The sequence below is a fragment of the Andrographis paniculata genome, unplaced genomic scaffold (assembly GCF_009805555.1).
Source record: "Andrographis paniculata isolate CXL003 unplaced genomic scaffold, ASM980555v1 Contig37END, whole genome shotgun sequence".
Lineage (NCBI taxonomy): Eukaryota > Viridiplantae > Streptophyta > Magnoliopsida > Lamiales > Acanthaceae > Andrographis > Andrographis paniculata.
This window is the reverse complement of record NW_026137570.1, coordinates 7,090,825-7,106,791: the sequence shown is the minus strand read 5'-3', so window position 1 is coordinate 7,106,791 and position 15,967 is coordinate 7,090,825. Positions and strand designations below refer to the sequence as shown.

Below are 15,967 nucleotides of genomic sequence, written 5' to 3'. Positions count from 1 at the left end.
TAAAAAATTAAAATTTTAATAAAATTTATTTATATTTGTTAATTTTATTTAAAATTAAAATTAAAGGTGTGTTTGTTTGTAAGATTTTTGCAAAATTTTACTATTCACTAAAGGAGCATCAAACATCTATTTTTTATTTTTTATATTATATTATAAATTAATTTTTCATTCAAATCATCACATCGTACTACTATTACAATTCAAAATTTTTACTATTCAAATCTCAACTCAAAATCCAAAATCCAAACCTCCGAACAAACACACCCTAAATGTATCATCTTCTAATAAAGAATCATCGGAATGGAAGCAGTACATTCAATTTCAGTAATTTTAATATTCTTACAAATTTTAATATATATATATATATATATAAACTATAATTTGAAATATTCTACTTAACTATCGGTTGCTCTCCCTCGAGCTCGGAAATTACGATCAATGAGTCGGAGCGTTCAAGCATCAATGGGTCGGATTTTGGAGTCGGGTTAATAACCTACACCGGCACAAATAGAACTATCATTAATCATTCAATAATAACCAGTACTTCATTTACATATATTTTATATGACTTTTGACATTATTTATGAACAATAGCTTTAAAATAAAAATGATTTAAAATACACTTAAAAAAATACATCAAAAGATATTTTCTATATAAAAAACTACATCTAACATATATTTATATTGCATCAAAAATATAATTTTTATTCAAATTTTATATTATTCTAAAAAAATTTAAAACCATTCCAAACTTTTACTAGACACAACTTAACCATACAATTATAACCAAAGTTCACAAATTCTACTATTAATGATAAGTTATCATTTATCATATAATTTACAAATAAAAATTAATTTATACTTGATAATAAATCTGACATATAAGATTATAAACTCAATAGCAACATGACATATCATACCAAATCTTTAAATCCATAACTTCATAATTTCGAATTCACCCCATACTATTAGATTATTCCTTAGGACACTATTTGACTTTGTATTTTACTTATGAATTTTAGTTTAATAATAATTTACATATCTTGTAAATATATATATATATATAATCGTGAAAATCGTATAGTAAATATTTAAAAAAGAAAAAGAAAAAACTCAAATAGAACATAATCTTAATCGCACAAGCTACCTTTTTGTTGTTACGAACATAACCAATGGCAACTTCTCCACGAAGATGTGCTCGCTCCGATAGTTCATTGAATGAAGGATTTTCACCATCTTTCATATAAAGATCTACATCCTGTCCACAAAGTCATATCAGTTTTATTCTTCAAATTTGCGAGTTTTAAATTGACCGAGTACTTGAACAAAACAAGGCTCAATTCAATTCTAAAACTTGCAAATTTGGAAAATAAAATATAATAAAAAATTCCAAAACAAGTACCTAATAATAATGCGAATTTTCGACAAAAACCAAAACAACTAATTGAGGTTTTTCGAGCATTTGAATGGGCATTTTCAGAAATAAAATTTGACTAGCCTAGCACTACACAATTATCCCGGACCGAATATGTGAACGAAAGTGAACAAGAGTGAGAAGTTTACAGAAAAGACTATGTCTACATTGTGGAATATTTTATAATCGTATAGAATACTCTAAATAGTCTAGAATGTTCTAATGAATTGATTGTAGCTGTTAGATCGAATCAATCTCATCCGTCCATTGGGTTGTGTATAAGTAGGGATATGCACCTCATTTGTAAACCACTAAGTTTCGAGAGCAATACAATTACTTCCTAAATATTCTCTAAGTTCCCGAGCTAATGTATTTGTGCAAGTGTTGCTAGCAAGGTTCTTAAAGATGTCAAGAAATTGCTAGGCTGACAAAAAAGTGTTCAAGGAGGAAAAATTTGATCCGTTATAGAAAGAGCTCAAACTCGAATAAAATAAATATGTAAAAACCGTGAAGACAAAAGAAGGGAACTTTCACCTTTATGTATATCTCGTCGCCCTCAGCGTTGAGAATGTCTTTCCAAACCTCGTTAAGTGCGCTATTTTCAGCCACTACTTACACAAAAAATAAGTGCACCCGTTGTCATCTTATTTCCATCCGATGTAATGTTCTAACAATGGGATGAGATGTTTAGTCAAACCTTGTGCCATTACAAGGCTCATCACTTCCTCAGCTGCAATGTATGTGTGGGATGGCCTCGTTCGCGTGATCTATAAGGAAGATGCAAAAATTAGTTCTTTGTCTTGAAATCCGACCGTGTCCTAAATGATATCATCAATTGATGTTTGTAGAAGGGAAATTTACTTGTTTCCCCAATTTGGAATCGACAATTTCTGCCACTAGGTTGTGTACCTGCCGGCAGGAACTTAGTTCGGTTAAGAAATGTAAGCAATGGAATATATACTCGAAGATAACGGAAAACATAAAACGGGGAACTCATATTTATACCATAGATTAATAGTTCAACACCATACTAACATTTTATTTCGTTCTAAAAATATCTCAAGTGGTTTAACGAACTTCTTAACAACTACAATAGATTTTTTATACATTTAACAACACAATTCTGAACCAATTTAAGAGTCCATTTACTATCAAAATAATGCAATCTATCTCTTCAAAAATTTGTTTTTAGTTTCTAGGTATCTTTTTTGGGAATTTTACAGAACACAATGAAATTAGTTAATGATTCTTTTCCGTAAATGGTTGTTGTTTTCAATACACATATATATTACATCAGTTTCAAATCTCTTGTTATTATTTTTAGTTTGGGATAGTTTAAAAATAAAGACAGAATACTAAAAAAAAAATAATCAAAATTATATCTCCTAACGTCAAACCAGACAAACAAAAAGAGACTGAAGGAGTATATATTCCTTTATGTTACACTTTTGTATGCAATGTAACTCTCATATTTTTTACTTAACCATCAAATCAAACTCTTATTTTTTTATTTAATCCATTAGCAAAAATAATTCATCAAAAACACCACATCAAAAAAAAAGTCGATTCAAAATTTTACTGTTTCCAAGACTATAGAAGAAAAATACAATTTTTTTTGAAGATATATAAAAAAGCAGGCACATACCTGTACTCCAAGTTTATTACAAATAGTTTCAGCCAGCAGTAGAGAATATGCAGAGTTCTTGTCTGCTCTCGATGGATCTAAACCATGGAAAAGAAACATTCAGAAAGGATCTAAACCATGGAAAAGAAACATTCAGAAACCAATATGCCGTTTGTATTAAATAGATTGGTGCTAAATAGAGCTACCTCCGACTTGCCACTCTCTATCTGACACTACAGCTATAGAAAATGTAAGATCGTCTTTCTTCAAGGATTTTCGTATGTTGTCGATGGAATGCTCTAAGGTATCATAATCCATCGGGTTTCCAACCTTCCCATATACAGATATAGGACATATCAATCAAACATAAGAGTTGAACAATAAAATTGTAACTTTTAGTTTTCACAAAAAGTATATATTTTCTATTTTACTCGTAAGGGAACTTTATATTGCAATAACAGATTAATTTTTGTAATTTTAGGATATGTTTGTGTTTTGTATTTAAATAATAGTTGGATGTAATGCTTTGTGAAAGTAAATAATGTATAATTATTGGGAGTCGTAAGATTGTATGGTAAAAAAACTTATTTATTACTTTTTTAAAAAGAGAACTACATTTTATTCTTTTGAAGTTTAATTTTAATTTGTTTACTATGCAATCATCGTGATTCCTTATTAAAAAAAAAATACTATTTTCTTTTATAAAATATCCAAATCACTATTCAAAAAATAAATAAATAAAATTCCAAAAGAACACACCATTAGTCGCACAATTTCTCAAGACAATTGCAGCATAAAACCTACATTTTGTTAGTATTATTATTATTATTATTAGGGTGAAGGGCATAATACACCATAATAGTAGCCTTATATTCTATTTATTGCGTAAAATCCTCTTATATTAAACATGAAGTCTGCAAAATATACTATTTTCATCCAAACATAACAATGACTAAGAATCACTCACCTATTATACGGATGACCTTGTTTTGTAAATAAATGAACATTGTAAAATTTATAAAAGCCGTCAAAATTTCACACTACAACATCGTGCAATACAATGTCATCCGCATAAGAAACGTGTAATTTTTAGTTGTCGTTAGTTTTGAATGAAAAATATATATTATTCAATACAAACTTCATGCTAACAAAAATAGGATTTTATGCAATAATAGAACTTAGAGGTGTGTTTTGTTTGTGTTTGTATTTTGTATTTGCATAATGGTTTGATGTGATGATTTTTTAGAAGGAATATTATATTTTTATTGGAGAGTACGGGAGTTGCACAAAAAGAAATTGCTAAAAGAAAAAAATTGTAATGTTATATGCATCTTTAATTAAACATAAGGTATATTGTACCCTTATTATTTTTTTGTAAATACAAATGTTATTGATATTTATTTTAATCAATCTTAACATAAAAAACATTAAGGAACTAAAATTAGTAAATTTTGAAATATTATATAACATTTTACTTTTTGTGAAAACTTAATATCTTTATTCTTTTTTAGTTATTCGTTTCATTTTTTACTATACAATTTTGTTAGTTTTAATAAAAATATATCTATATTCATATAAAGTATCACATACAACTACTAATTCTCCTAAAAAAACAACTAGCAATGAAAATTTACCTTATGTTGAACTCGAACATTTTTTAGCTTTCCTTGTCTAGTAAGCTTCCATGCTTTATTTCTATCGTCCAAAGGAACGTCAGACAAAATTTCCTGCATGTTTTCATCGAGATACAAAATAGAAGTCAAGCCGACTATTTCCTTCTTAATACTTGAAATTAGCCTAAATTAAACATTCGAATGATTGCTGAATAATTAGATGCATATTACCAGCATGCTGCCAGGGCCAAGATAATTGTTGTATTCCTCAATCATTTCAACGACATCTGGTCGCCAACCGAGCAATAATATACATTCTTTTGGGCCATGGGACGAATCTGATGTCTGCATCAACTAAATTGAAGAATAAAATGACTACCCTTGGAGCAAAAATAATAGAAGGGTAGAGAGGCATACCTTTGAGTCAGATTTCTTTGGTCTTTTTACAATGTTATTCAAACGGTTGCTTGTAGAATTCAATTTACGATGAAAAAATTCACTGTTTTGTTTAAGGGTCTCGGGGTTATTGATCGAGGGATCAGCTTCTTTAGCATCATCTGGAGATGAAAGCTGTAGTTTCTTCTTACCATGCACTGCTGCAATGAACAAAATCTGCAGAAGCAGAATAGTACGTAGGTGACTGTATAGATGTATAACTAGAGTTATTAAAAAAAAATTGAATTTCTTGTATTCGAGCTTGGTTCATTAATCTACTCAAACAAGATCATGCTCATTGAATTATTTTCTAGCAGTGAACCATTATTCACATTCAGGACTTTTAAGAAGATAGCTTTTGTATGTGCTTGAGTTCGATATTGACTTGTTTAAGCTAACTGAGGTTCATCAATCTACTTAATAAACCATTTTTATCATCGAGTAAAGATATTTTTCACAGAGCATGTAAGTAACATAAAAACAGCTAAAAGGAATGTGCCCCTTCGATTACTTGCTTGTTATTATCAAATCACACATTGTTCGAATTCTGTCTGTTGATATGTCAAAGAATCACTTTACAAACCAAGAGAATATAGAAATGAATTAAACATGCAAAACTAATTTTCGTATGTACTTTTTAAGCATACCTCTCGCTGTTTTCATTGAAATTAAACCATAAGGTGAATAATGCTTAAAGAGGATATTGTTTATAATAAGTGCATCATGTAAGACAAGTTTTTCTCACTTTGTCAGTTTCTTTCAAGACCTCATCGTCATTCGGGTGGAAATAAATCTTTCCATCTCTATAGAGACCGCAAACTACAGCCTGTTAAGATAGTCGAAACATGGGAGATGAATTACAAGCCATTCAATTGAGTGAAGGATGTTATAAAAGCTTGTTCATGCTCTTTACCTCTTGAAATCCCCGTCTCAATTGCCTGTAGTTTAGTCCCGCTAAATTAGGAAAATTGCATAAATTGAATACATTTTCTGTCGAATATCACATTGTTAGAAATCTATGCTGCTGATGAGATGGATTATCAGTTGTGAAAAATATATAAATTTAAATGGGAAGCACGGTACTCTGGTAATTGAGCAAATGCTTGTATATTTTGATGAGTCCTTTTTGTCGAGAGCATTGAACAAATAGCTTTGACACCACATTTTCCACAGGCTCTACTTTCAAACCTGAGATCGACTTCAAAAGATCACTTGTGGTCGGATTTGAAACCTGCATAACAAAAGCCAAAGTTCAATCCCAACTTAATAGAGAAGTGTCGAGCCTTCACAAATACCTCGACTATAGTAGGCACCGAGGCCATGTCAAGTGGTTGAAGCGCAAGTACAGATAGAAATGCATCCGTGTCAACTTCATACCTAATCATTAAAACATCTACATAAAAATCTTCATCATGAAATAAAGATAAAATGTTATTTTGCAAGTATTCTCTGCAAATCGCATAAAAAAGAGCTCTCATGTGCAGGTAAAATCGAACAATACTAAAAGCACCATTTTCTTCTTGTGGTGCATTTTTTCACGAAGGTCTTTATTATCTCATACATCATAGGTGAATTAAAATTTACTTTACAGAAATGCCATAAAGGGCAATTTCTTACTGATCTCCCTTCGTTGGTAATATGATTATTGCACGTGCCTTATTGGCTGCAGCTCTTTCAAATGACTTGGTTAAACTCAGGCTACAACTGAACAAGAAGGGATCGTGCTGTCATAATAGTATTCAGTGAATTGAAAGATAAGGCTTGAGTTCGTCAAGTTATAGTTTATGGGATATTCTACAACTGTTAAATGTACCTTTTCGAAAGAACATCAATGTGCTTTAAATCTTTGGCTATACTCTCTGCCACTTTGTCCATCTGCTTCCTCGGAAGATCGGATAAAAGAAGAATTCTCTGTCTCCTGTAAACACAAACCGCAGATATAAAAGAGGTAGAGCTGTCTTAAAACACTTTTACAAATAATGAAACTAGCAAGAGAAAGAATATGCAATCACCGAGCTGTAGCAGTTCCCAACCGAATGGCAAATTCATGGTATTTGTTCAGCTGCTTTAATATGAAGCTCAAACGATTATTAATTCCACATATAATGATATGATCCGACTCCAGAACTTGCATCTGTGCACCTTCTCTGAGTTTGTACATGTTATTCTGCCAAAAGACAAATCAGATGAGTCACCTTATTGTTCACCTTATTGTTATAGATCTTTAGAAAAGCCAAAGAATCGTTATATAACTCTGAATTGTTCGGTCATGGTGCTCAGCAGCCGGGAATAGAACAGTATGCCCCATATTGCAAGGACAAAGCCAAGGACACGCTCGATTCGAGTTTTTTGCTGCAGTTGAAGGCAAAGAATGATTTTTAACTGTGAATGTTGCCACAGGGCTACATGCTATCGAGTGACAAGATCGAATTGGCAAAAAATGTGTCACACTTTCAAATGAGTGGATGACGAGCAGAGGCACGCCCACGCGTCCCAAAAGCAATCCTCGAGAGGTTGAGTGCTTCCCCTGTACTTCAACACAGCATGCATTATGTCAGAGAAAGAGAAAACACTATAAAAGCGGCAAGAGGTGATTACAGCTAGGAGAATATACAGCACACATTACAATCTTGGCTCGTTCATGATATAAATCACAGGATTAAAAAAGGACAGTAATCGAAAGGAAGCTGATCACTTCATTTCTGAGTTTCTCGATACACATGAACAATCAGGAATTTTGATGACAATAAATTATGATTTCAGAAAAGAATTTCAAGGAATACAACTGGTAGAAAGTTTCTTCTACAAAACCTGCCAATAACTTGACTTTATTTTCCAACAAGCATTAAATTTGTAAGGCAAAGTTACCTCTAACTCACATGTGATTTGGAAACTCTGGGTAATTCTCCCATGTGGTTTAAAAATTGCATTACACTTCTTATGTTTTCCAAAATATTGCATCAAACTCCCTTTCCTTCTACACTTAACAGAACGTATGCGACACACACCAATAATATAAATTCTAAAGTTGGCACACTTTATTGATACAACATTATTGGCGCATGTCGCGTACACTCTGTTAAGTGTAGACGGTGGGAGAGTTTTATACAACATTCTGAAAAATATGAGGAAGTGTTATACAATTTTTAAATTACAAGGAAGAATTATGCAAATTTTCCAAACCGCAGGTGGACTTTGGGCAATTTTGCAAATTTGTAACTTAAAATCCTCAGCCATATTTATTCCCTGTACGGTCAAAATGTCTAATGCACTAGAGTTTTATTTTCTGAGCATTATGTTGAAACAAACAAGGTTGCACCAACAGATCCATAGGATTTTCAATAACAATGTAGAAATATGATCACTGTTTCACCTGAGTTTAAAGAAGAGGAAGCCACCAATAATGACAAATGTGATGCATGCCACAAGAAGCACTATAAAGAACCTGGAAAAAAAGTCCATATTATCAGTTGGTTTCAATCAAATGAAGAGTAAGTTCTAAGTTGATTGCTGGAAATCACTTGCATTATTCAAAGCAATAAGCAAAGATCATAACGGTGAAATGAAGAAAGGTAAGAAAGAACATAAAAAAATAAAAAGAGCATGTAAAATTTCTGATTTCTTCTTCCTTTGCGAGCTCGATCTGAGCTTTTTAGTAAACTTCTTAATCTTACAGGAAAGAGAAATCTATTTTGGAGTCAAGGTTCTTCGTGGAAAAAAAGTAAAATAAAATAAAGCACGCTAGAAAGCAATGTAGGAAGCAATCTAAAATGCATAACTCCATCTCTAGTTCTAACTTCTATAAGAATTATCAATTGCTATTCCTCTTTAGTTGCATTAACTGGAGAAAAGCAAATCAATTCTTGTTACTAAAGAAATGGATGTAGCCTAACATGATTTTTTTCTTTCAATCTTACGGGTGCCGAATATCATGAAACTAACGTAGAAATGCAAACTTATTGTAAAAAATTAATGTTAAAAACTTGAGAGGGGAGGGGGCGAAGGCAGAAGGAGGGAATTCATACAGTTGTTGCTTACGTTGCCACATTCCTCTCGAGTTGTATATTGAATAAATAAGCTAGTCGAGCAAGATTCCATTTGATATCTTGAAGGGAAGGTAGGGAGACATGCAATTGAAGAGGGGTTGGTTTACTTAAAGAATTAGACATGCAAGCGAAAGGCGAACTTGAAGCAGCAAATCGTTGAGCTGCACAACACAATGATTCTCGAACCACTTCCATCATCGTGGTGTTGCTATACAAATTCATCATTTTGATGAGGATAAGAGATAAGAAGGATGCCATCAAGAGCCTTTTTTTCCAAACCTGAAAGTTCTTCACAAAAGGCAAACACTTCAGACTTACAATATTCCACTCTTACCACATACAGCTATAGTGAGATGACCAAATGTATAGCAAAATCTTTCATATTTACGTACACTATAGTAAGGGGTGCAGGCCTTCTTTGTGAACCACTACCCTCTGAGCATTCAATGATATTGATTTATATAAACACGAGATATTAAATCCCCTCTTACAAAACATCACATCAAATACACAAAGTTTTACTATTTTCAAAATATTTCAATACTTCAAAACTTAAAAAACTTATATCTAAACGGAGCCTAAGACACTCAATAAGAATCACACCATTTTTTTATTTTTCTAATGCATAGACTTTTTTTTGTATCTTTTCTATTCATTCCATGAAAGCTTCAGCGGAAATGATTCGTAATCATGAAAAGAAAAAGTTAGGTAAACACAAAAATTAACACACCTGAGAACTCTTCTTTGAATCCGTCTTCAAGGAATATGTACATGATCTTCTAGAAACAGGAAGCTTCATTGCAGGGTTTAAATTCTTCCAATTTATTGTCCATTTTTCTGGAAAAAGATTGAAATGATACAAATGACACTCACCTATGAAATGTAATGTCCATATTGAATATCAGCCATACAAATACCCTACTGCTGATAGTTACCAAATATACATGAAAAGCATTATATTGAGCTTTTATTACTAAAATCAATGTATAGCTACAAGAAATGATACCCTGAATGAATTGCTTTCGAATGCTATTTAGGAATGAAGTTTCAGCAAACAAAGCCGAACAGGGGATGCACCGGCTCCGGTATCGCCTTGACTTCCTGAAAGTGATCAAACCATGAGCATAGCATCCTTTTATTCGCATGAGGTGATGAATTGGTATAAGAGTAATGCATTGAGCAGAAATAAAACCATAAGTAACATTCCATATCCAGAACACAGGACATGGAAATAATCAGTAATGAAGTTTAGTTAATTATAATAGGTTATAATATTATTCTATTATTTTTTTATGTCAGAGTTGTGTTGTTGATAGTTTTAAAATAAAAATATATGATTAAAAAAATTTAGAATATATATTTAAATATTTTAAAAATATATCTCAATAAAAAATATATATATATAGTATGGATATCTTGTTTGAGAATAAAATTTTATATAATAGAAATAGTAATTAACATAAATTAATTTTATAAAAAATTAAAATTTTTAAATATAGATAAAAAATATTTATTTATTGAGTGAGATAAAATAGAAGGATTTTGAGTGGTCATGTATGATCTATATGTTACAGAATTAATTAACTTGAATTATATTTGTTAAATATGTTTAAAATTAATGCTTCCTCCATCCGGCTAATTATGCCACAATACTTGGACACAAACACCCAAAATAATGCTCCTTCCGTCCGGCTCTAAATGTCTCATTTACTTTTTGCGTCTTTTTACTAAACGTTAAAAATATTATTATATTTGTATAATTTTTTTTGCACAAATTCCATTATAATAGTACTTCCTCCGTCATTCAAATCTATACTCACTTTTCTTTTTGGGTTGTCATCGAAAATTATTTTAGTTTCCCTTTTTAGTAAAAAATTATTATATTTTTGTACTTTTTTCACTATGAAAGGAAAAAGTAACAATTATTACTCACTTTTATTAATTCTCGTGCTCGGTCAAATGAGCACAAATTTGCATGACGGAGGGAGTATTATAAGACACTAATAGAAATATTTTTATCATTTTTCCTTAGATTTGTACTAAGTTTTCAAAAACTAAATAAGACCTTAGAGCATAACGGAAATAGTCATATTTTAAAGTTGAGTAGGTAAAACATATAATAGGATATTATAGAAAATTTATTAAAAAGTTAATAATAAAGTTGTTTACTCTAAATCGATTATGCATATGTTTATCGGATAATCTAAAAAACAAGAAAAATGGCATAATTATTACGGACGGAAGGAGTATGATTTACTTAGGTCATCTCCGACCTATTACTCTATTTTTGCAGCAGCAAGTCAAAATGAGTTGATCTACATTAATCTTACTCCAATTATAAACTTTAATTTTTTCTCTAAAAAGTATATTTCCTATATTATATTATATATTCCTCTTTTATTTCATTTTATATAATTTTTCATATCTATAAATTACACCACAACTTTTATTTCATTTTACATTATCACCCAAAAAATATATAATTTGTACTTTATTTAAAAAATTACATATTACTTTTTAAAAATAAAATTATGTATCACTTTAAAAAAAAATTACACAACATACCCCAAATATAACATAAATATACAAAAATATCTCACTTCAAAATTGGAGGGGTAAATGGGTTGGTTGGAGCCCCATCCCCAATTTGGGTTGAAGATGCTCTCTGAGATAAAAACATGTCAAATAAGATGGATAGACTTTTGTTTGGGGGTTGGATTTTCCCCAAAAAATATCAAATCAAACACCTAATTTTTTATATTATACTAAAAATTAATTTTACATTCAAAATATTACATCAACCCTTGTTTATATCACATTATACAACTATTCAAATTGAAAATTTTTACTATTCAGGCTGCAGTGGGTTGTGCCAAAAATGGGGGGAGGGGCTCCAACCCACCCCCAAATCCCCCCTCTTTATGCAGTAGCGCTGTACCTCCATTCCACATTTTTGGAGTTTTTGTGGTGTTTGGTGTATTTTGTTATTTTTTTGGGTGTATTGTGTAATTTTTTATTTTTTTTAGAATAATGATATATAATTTTATATTTTAAAAAGTTATATGTAATTTTATTTTATTTTTTGAAAAATAATATATAATTTTATTTTTTAAAAGTGATATATAATTATATTTTTTGAAAAGTGATATATAATTTTATTTTTTTAAAAAAATGATATATAATTTTATTTTTTAAAAGTGATGTATAATTTTATTTTTTTTAAATTATTTTATTTGTAATAGTTATTTATAAATGTTAATTTTCATATATGTAAATTTTAAAAAAATATAAATTATTAGGGTGTAATTTATAAATATGAAAAATTATATAAAAAAGAATATATAGAGAATATATTTTTTAGAGAGAAAATTGAAATTTATAGTTGAAGTAAAATCACTCTAGATCATCGGCATTTTTCCTCCAAAAATAGAGTGAAGGGTAGTGAAGGGTTAGAGATGCCTCAAATCTAACTCAAAATCTAGCCCCCCCCCCCCAAAAAAAAAATGGCCAGACTACACAACCAATTTCGAAGATTTATAAAATCCATTTATAAAGTAATGAATTTGATGAAATAACTTTAATACAAATCCCATGCTATTGGTACTGGTTCAGTAATTTTATCAAACAGGTTGTCTGCACTAACCATCCTGAGCCTGACCACATAAAAACAGAGAAATCTTTTTTCATCTGCAGATAGAAAAGTAAAAAGGGGAAAGGACCAACCTCTTAGAAGATGAAGATGAAGATGACGATGACGATGAATTCAGTGTGGGAGGCGACAGCCATGGCCGCAAGCTGTGCAACTGCAATACCTCCATTTCTTCTTCACTATCCTGAGACAGAAACAGATGGATTGTTTCTTCAGTGCATCACCGTCCTCGGAATGGAATTGAATGGCATCGATTAAACGCGCGTGCAAGAATTGAGCATATGTCAAAATGGGATTGCAGGTCAGACAAAGACATAATAAAATCTACATCAAAGCCAGCCAACCGCACATCAAATTTCCATCAAGAACTTAAGGGTGTGTTTTATTCGGTCGTTTGAGGGTTTTAATTTTTTTTTTAAAGGTAAAATTGTTTTCAAAATTTAGGGTAAAATCTTTCTGTGCTTTACAAATTGCATGGTATCGCTTATATTTTAGAAAAACGTAAACTCTACCATCATGAACTTTTTTCTTGTGATAAGAAAATGATTTCCTCTCTATATATTGTATGACAGGGGTTTTATGCAATATTTTTGAAAATATAAGTGAGTGTCATGTCACAAAGTGGTTTCATGCAATATTTTTTTAAAAGTATAAAGGGCGTCATACAATTTTTAAAATAGAAGAAAAATTCACGCTGAGTTTCGAAACCACAAGGAAGTTACGGACAATTTTGCCATTTTTTTTATTTGAATTTTTTATAGTAAAAAATTTTAAATTTGAATAATTAATTGACGTAATATAAAATAAAGGTCGATGAATATAAATAAATTTGTACTCTAATATAAAGAAATAAAAATAATTGTTTGATGTAGTAATATTTTTGAAAAAAAAAATTAATAGTAAAAATCAATGATAAAATCAAAAAAAAAAAAAAGATAAATATTTGTTTTTTCTAATATTATGGGTTTCTTTGTTTGGTAAAATTATTTGAAGTTATATTTTTTTAGAATTGAATAAACAATATAAAAATAATAATGTTTATAATATTATTAATTTTTAAATACTTTAATTAAAATAAAAAAATTTTAAATTTTAAATTTTAAAATTTAATTAAAGTATATAATTATTTTTTTTAAAAAAATAATATTAGTGAAATATACGAAAATATAAAAGGTTGAATAAATTAAGAAAGGTTGAATAAATTAAGTAGGACGAATAATTTTTATTGAAACAACACATTTACGTTTTTGTTTAGATGAATTAATTTTTATTATTTTTTAAATATTTTGTACGATAAAGCAATATATTTTTATTATAAAATTTGTCGTGAATGATATAAATGTAAAAGAATAAATTCATTTCGATATTTTATTATTATTCCCTATGTTTCACATACTATATATTTTAATTTTAAAGGTTATATGTTTTAAATTTTAATTAAATTATTTAATTATTTTAAATTTAATTTTAATTTATAATTATTTTATTAATATATTTTTTAATTACTTACTAACAAAAAATTATTTTTATAGTTATTTTTATTATTTTTTTAAAAAAAACTTTATTTAAATTAATTGGTTTGAAAAAAATATTTAATTTTGATTTAGTATTAAAATAATATTTAATGAATATTTATAAAAGAAATAAATACTCCCTCTTTTTCAAAAGAATTGTCTTGTTTTTTCATTTTCTTCCGTCCCAAAACAATTGTTCTGTTTCCTTATTTAGTAATCGTGGTCCCCACTTTATAACAAAATTATTCATACTTTTCCAAACTACCCATAATTATTACTCTAACCTGCTTTTTAAAATCCTTCAAAAAGTAAGGACATTTTAGTTTTTACATTATATTTTATACTACTTTCAATTAAATACTATTATTCATTCATTCCCGTGCCAACTCCCGACAAGACACTTCTTCTGGGACGAATGGAGTATATTTTTTCGAGAAATATAAAATTGAAATAGTAAAAAACGTCGGGATTGGGTAAAAAGAAACAGACCTATAACTCTTTCTAATTTATATGTAGTGTAGTCAACACTGGGTATAATTATACACCAATACCAAAATACTCTTTAACTTTTATTTAAATTACAAATATATAATTATTTTTTATATTATTTTTTGTACATACATAAACAACCGTTCAAATAAAAAAAAATGGGCTTGAAGTAAGTTGAAACTAAAAATAAACGGTAAAAAAAATGAAATAAATAAATATAACAATTTTACCTCCCCGGAGCCGCAAAGCTGATTTCGTCACTGCGTGAGATCATTGTTCAAAATTTATTATTGGTATTGTCTACTATATTTAGTGTATTTTTATTAGATTGGAGGTTTATTCAAAGCACACTTTAAGATTTCACACTTGATTCGTTTGATAGGATTTGATTTAAGGTTTATTCAGAGTATATTCAGTGTATGATTTTGAAATTATATGGAGAGTATTTGGTAAACAATTTTTTTAAGAGCTTTTAGCTGAGTTTTAGCTGTTTGACCAGTAAGCCAGTTAATTTTAGTGTTGGGTAAAGTTTTCAATTAGTTTATTTTGGGTCCAAAAAGCTAATTTTGAAAAAGGCGTTTCGGATTAACTTTTTCATTTTAATTTTTTCTTATTTTTTATTTGCCCTTAAAATTAATTAATTCTTTCACTTATATTCATATATTTTTCTATTACACTATTTATTAATTATTTAGATATATATTTTTCTAATAACTTATAAATTTATATTTATAAATTTAAAATAATTATTTTTTTATATGTCAATTATCTTATTTATATTTTATTTTTATTTTTTAATAAAAATAATATAAAAATATTAATTTTATTCAATCAATTATATAATATTTTTTTATCACATAATATATTTATTAAAAACAATATATTTATTTTAAATTATAAATTTAATATAAAATATATATTAATTAAAAATTAATCTAATAAAAATATGAATAATTTTTGTTTTTTTTTATATTTATACTATTTCTAATAAAAAAATAAATATATTTTCAATAAGTTTGTATTAATTTTTTACAAAATATTTTTAGAATAATAAAAACAAATATCTTACTAAAAATTTTTAAATTTTTAAAATTAATAATAAAATTATAAAAAAAGTCTACTCACCGAAAAAATTCAACTAAATATTTTGAAATAAAATATAAAATATACTTAATTGTCATTT

General features: G+C 28.7%; 1 protein-coding gene across 4 annotated transcripts; it reads right to left on the bottom strand.

The window, feature by feature from the left end:
- Positions 1–193: 193 nt before the first annotated feature.
- Positions 194–13,148, bottom strand: LOC127250573 (putative ion channel POLLUX-like 2). 4 transcript variants are annotated; one of them, XM_051273926.1, is made up of 24 exons: positions 12,856–13,148; positions 10,139–10,233; positions 9,863–9,969; positions 9,125–9,420; positions 8,460–8,531; positions 7,538–7,613; positions 7,340–7,438; positions 7,099–7,253; positions 6,900–7,004; positions 6,704–6,790; positions 6,382–6,463; positions 6,170–6,317; positions 6,000–6,076; positions 5,832–5,912; positions 5,069–5,263; positions 4,883–5,005; positions 4,673–4,765; positions 3,245–3,368; positions 3,060–3,136; positions 2,276–2,323; positions 2,112–2,181; positions 1,949–2,022; positions 1,148–1,258; positions 194–493 (listed from the first exon to the last, which is right to left on the bottom strand). In XM_051273926.1, exons 1-24 carry the CDS (start codon positions 12,948–12,950, stop codon positions 392–394), a joined length of 2,592 nt encoding a protein of 863 aa, XP_051129883.1. In that variant the 5' UTR covers positions 12,951–13,148; the 3' UTR covers positions 194–391. The 4 variants fall into 4 exon arrangements, with proteins under 4 accessions (XP_051129883.1, XP_051129884.1, XP_051129885.1 ...); XM_051273927.1 differs by having other exon boundaries at positions 4,883–4,996; XM_051273928.1 differs by having other exon boundaries at positions 9,125–9,411.
- Positions 13,149–15,967: the final 2,819 nt, after the last annotated feature.

Coding starts and splice junctions, on each gene's coding strand:
- LOC127250573 (XM_051273926.1), bottom strand. CDS start 12,950: ATGGAGGTATTGCAGTTGCACAGCTTGCGGCCATGGCTGTCGCCTCCC. Junction 9,970..10,138: donor TCGAAAGCAATTCATTCAGG/GTATCATTTCTT, acceptor ATCTTTTTCCAG/AAAAATGGACAATAAATTGG. Junction 5,913..5,999: donor TGAGACGGGGATTTCAAGAG/GTAAAGAGCATG, acceptor CTATCTTAACAG/GCTGTAGTTTGCGGTCTCTA.